At 43.6% G+C, this 4,379-nt stretch overlaps 1 protein-coding gene across 1 annotated transcript; it reads left to right on the top strand.

Annotated features, from left to right (window-relative positions):
* Positions 1-325: 325 nt before the first annotated feature.
* On the top strand, positions 326-3,466 carry LOC112186594 (exocyst complex component EXO70A1). Its single transcript, XM_024325059.2, has 2 exons — positions 326-2,905; positions 3,038-3,466. The coding sequence occupies exon 1, from the start codon at positions 513-515 to the stop codon at positions 2,412-2,414; it is 1,902 nt and encodes a 633-aa protein (XP_024180827.1). The 5' UTR covers positions 326-512; the 3' UTR covers positions 2,415-2,905; positions 3,038-3,466.
* The last annotated feature ends 913 nt before the right edge of the window (positions 3,467-4,379 follow it).

Below are 4,379 nucleotides of genomic sequence, written 5' to 3'. Positions count from 1 at the left end.
AAATTTATTATAAAAAAAACACACACACACAAAACCGAAATATTCTAGAGCAGTAATTTAGGTAATTTTCGTTGTCATCCAAAAAGTAATTTTAAGATTTAACCATCTATGGAGGATGTTGGGACGAGCGTAAAAATAAGTAGGTTCAGAAATTTCCCATGAAATTGGATAGTCCAAGTAGGATTCACTTCACTTGAGTGAAGTCGAGTGTTTGTTTTAACCGTACATAGCTCATCTCCGCCGGATTGGAGCTTGACTAGAAAATCAGCTCGCCCCATTTCCATGTAGTCTCCAGTTCTTTCACATTTCTACAGTCCCTCTCAAACCCCTCTATAACCCCCCTCTTCAAAGTTCAATCCCACACCCAACAAAAAAAAATTAAAACTCACCCAAAAAATAAAAATAAAAATTGGACCCGAAGCGCTGCCTTTGAAGACCAATCTTCTTAGGTTCTCTCTATCATTATCTCCACTACTGCAACACCCAAAAAGTCAAGCTTACCTCAGCCTCCGATGGAAGCCTCACCGCCGTCCTCCCCGCCGGAGCTCGACGCGGCGGAGAGGATCATTCTCCGCTGGGACTCCACCGCATCTGAGGAGGCCCGGGAGCGTATGATTTTCGAAGGCCACCGCGACGAAGTCGATCACTACTTGCAGGCCGTCGATGAAATCCAACGCTCCATGTCCGCCGCCTCCCTCGCCGCTGCTTCCGAGGACGAGCAGGCCAAGCTCAACTCCGCTATCCAGATCGCCATGGCTAGGCTTGAAGACGAGTTCCGTAACATCCTCCTCAACCACACCTCCCCCATCGAGCCCGACTCCCTCACCTCCTCCGGCTTCGATCCCGGCTCCTCCTCCTCCAGCCGCCGCTTCTCCACCGATCACGGCAACGACCACAGCGCCGAATTCGAAGTCGACGACTTCCCCGCCGACGACGACGGCGGCGGCTCCACTCCCAAGTCCTCCTCCGCCGATGAGCTCCTCCGCCGCGGCGATTCGTCCAACACCTCGAGCTACAGGTCCACCAGTAGCATCCGGGAGCTCGATCTCATCCCCTCCGATGCGGTGATCGACCTCCGCAACATCGCCGAGCGGATGATCGCCGCCGGCTACTTGAGGGAGTGCATCCAGGTCTACGGCAGCGTCAGGAAATCGGCGGTGGATTCGAGCTTCCGGCGGCTAGGGATTGAGAAGCTCAGCATTGGCGACGTCCAGAGGCTTCAGTGGGAGGAGCTCGAGGCCAAGATCCGACGGTGGATACGCGCCGCCAAGGCCTGCATCAGGATCGTCTTCGCCAGCGAGAAGAAGCTCTGCGAGCAAATCTTCCAGGGCATCGGCACCGCCATCGACGACGCCTGCTTCATGGAGACCGTCAAGGGCCCGGCGATTCAGCTCTTCAACTTCGCCGAGGCCATCAGCATCAGCCGCCGCTCGCCGGAGAAGCTCTTCAAGATTCTCGACTTACATGACGCTTTGCTTGACTTGGTTCCCGATATTGACGCTGTTTTCGAATCCAAGTCGTCCGAGTCCATTAGGATTCAGGCGGCCGAGATCTTATCGAGACTGGCGGAGGCGGCGAGGGGGATTCTGTCGGAGTTTGAAAACGCCGTGCTTCGTGAGCCGTCGAGGGTTCCGGTACCGGGCGGTACAATTCACCCCTTGACTCGGTATGTGATGAATTATATAGCTTTGATTTCTGATTATAAGCAGACTTTGAATGAGCTTATTGTGTCGAAACCATCCACCGGGTCGCGGTACTCCGGTGACCCCACCACGCCGGATATGGAGTTTGCTGAATTGGAGGGGAAGACCCCCTTGGCTTTGCATTTGATTTGGATTATTGTGATTTTGCAATTTAATTTGGATGGCAAGTCTAAGCACTATAAGGATGCTTCCATAGCTCATTTGTTTATGATGAACAATGTTCATTATATTGTTCAGAAGATTAAAGGGTCCCCCGAACTTAGGGAAATGATCGGGGATGATTACTTGAGGAAGATGACAGGGAAGTTCCGGCAGGCAGCCACTAGTTATCAGAGAGCTACTTGGGTGAAGGTGTTGTATTGTTTGCGAGATGAGGGGTTACATGTGAGTGGAAGTTTCTCTTCTGGGGTTTCAAAGAGTGCTTTGAGAGAGAGGTTCAAGTCTTTTAATGCCATCTTTGAGGAGGTTCATAGGACTCAAGCTACTTGGTTGGTACCTGATTCCCAGCTTAGGGAGGAGCTGCGAATATCCATCTCGGAGAAGTTGATCCCTGCTTATAGGTCCTTTCTTGGCCGGTTCAGGAGCCATATAGAGAGTGGCAAGCATCCAGAAAACTACATCAAGTATTCCGTCGAGGACTTGGAAACTGCTGTCTTGGATTTCTTTGAAGGATACTCTGTGTCCCAGCACTTAAGGAGGAGATCTAATTGATGATAATGTGATTAGTTGAAGTAAGTTTTGCAAGTTTAGAAGCTTAGGATACATTCTTTGAATTTTTTGTGGAGTGTTCGGGTGATACGGTGCTGGTCAATCTGATATCTGGGCTTCATTGAGCTTTCCATTTACATTAAAAGTCATATATGGTTCAATATTGTGTTGATTTGGAGGAACTCACATTCTTTGTGAAGATCTCAGTTGTAGCTCTCTACAGTGGCCAAGAATCCAAGCCCGGATGCTTCTGCGCTGTAAGCATGCCATTTATGATTTCTACCACGTCTTAGATTTTGTTCATATTGGAATCCTGGTTTGTGTGTGCTCTTTGTTTCACTCTTTTAATATTAAGAAGCAGTTTCTTGTAATAGCTCCAGGTGACTTGTATACTGTTGTCACAATTTTTAGCCTTCGATAAGGCAAATTGGAAAGTGGAATCTTGGATAACTCTTGACTATCATAGCAATGTCCAACACACCCCTTTAATTCAGGTGTGATTTCTAGACCTTATTGCTTTTTCTGGCCATGGTGAGATGCTTTTATGGAAAATTGCTTATAATTTTAGCAAGTACATGTAGAATAAATGTCAATGAAGTTCATTCAAAGTTGTTTCTACTTCTCAGCAACTACTATACATATCACTGTCCCCGCCCAAGCCACATTCGCTTTAAGAAGTACTGGACATCTGGACTGCCTATGCATGGTTTGTCAGTCAAGATTTCTACCAGAAGAGTGCATTTACATTAGTTTCACCTAGAAATTCATGCATTAAATATGCCATCTTACTCTGTGCATTCATCAGTCCTCTGGAAATGGTCCTTTTCAAGGTGCTCATGCCGTCTCGTTTCCAGATTTCTTGATGTGAAATGGAATCTTTATATTTGTGGTTATTATTATCAGACGGGAAGGAGAGTTCGAACTTTTGACCTCTACCAATGTGTCTCAACTTAACTACTAGACCAAATACTCAAATGGTAGTTGGCTGAATATTTATGTAATTGCAAGCAATACGTTGATGTAATAAAGGATCCGAGTACGTGTAAGGATAGATATATGGATGGCCTCAGGCCATATATCAAAATGGGAAAGTCTTGCAATAAATTAGTTGTAATTGGAAATAAGGTTTAGTAACTTTTATAGTTCATTGTGGTAAATAGGGATTAATGTTTGTACGGTGAATCTTTTTTCAAAATCTTGTTTTGTCCAAGCAGATCTAGTTAAAATAAGTTGATGAAATGTCAGTTTTTGAGCTTTTCTGTTGTAGTTCTATATATGATGAAGTTCGTCATTTTCTTGGCTTAATTAGTGTATAATCTAATCTTGTAATGCGCACTCATCAAACGTGAGTGTAGTCCGGGCACCAGTGCAAAGAGTGTAGTCCGGGCACCAGTGTAAAGGCAACCGCGCGATGCCGCGGGAATTGGATTTGTTAGTTGTTAACAATTTTTTATGTAGTGCTTAGTCGTTAAACAATTCTTTTTGTAACTCTGATAAAAAATGTAATTGATCATAGTTACATAAGTTTGAGAAGTACAATTTTAGAAAAAAAGTTTCTATAGTGTAAGTTTTAATAAGCTGTTTGAACAGATTACACATTTGCGAGAACTATAATTACAGAAATATGATTAATGAAACTCTTCCATTTTTAAGATTTTAAAAAAAATCTACTTTAGGTATCATTTGTAGAAATTTACAAATACAAAACAGAATTGTTCTCTCACAAAAAAATAATAATAAATAAAATAATTTTTTTTTAAAAAAAATGAAAAGATATGGCAAGATTGAAAAAAAAAAAAAAGATTGTAATTTTAGTTAAACATTAGGGGCAAAACCGTCATTCCACTGTTACATGAACAGTGATATACAGTGATAAACAGTGGATCCATCTTTAGTATAATGTATAATAATATGATGAAGTTCGTCATATTCTTGGCTTAATTAGTGTATAATCTAATCTTGTAATGG

This window comes from Rosa chinensis, chromosome 2, assembly GCF_002994745.2.
Source record: "Rosa chinensis cultivar Old Blush chromosome 2, RchiOBHm-V2, whole genome shotgun sequence".
Lineage (NCBI taxonomy): Eukaryota > Viridiplantae > Streptophyta > Magnoliopsida > Rosales > Rosaceae > Rosa > Rosa chinensis.
This window is presented reverse-complemented; position numbering and strand designations above follow the sequence as displayed.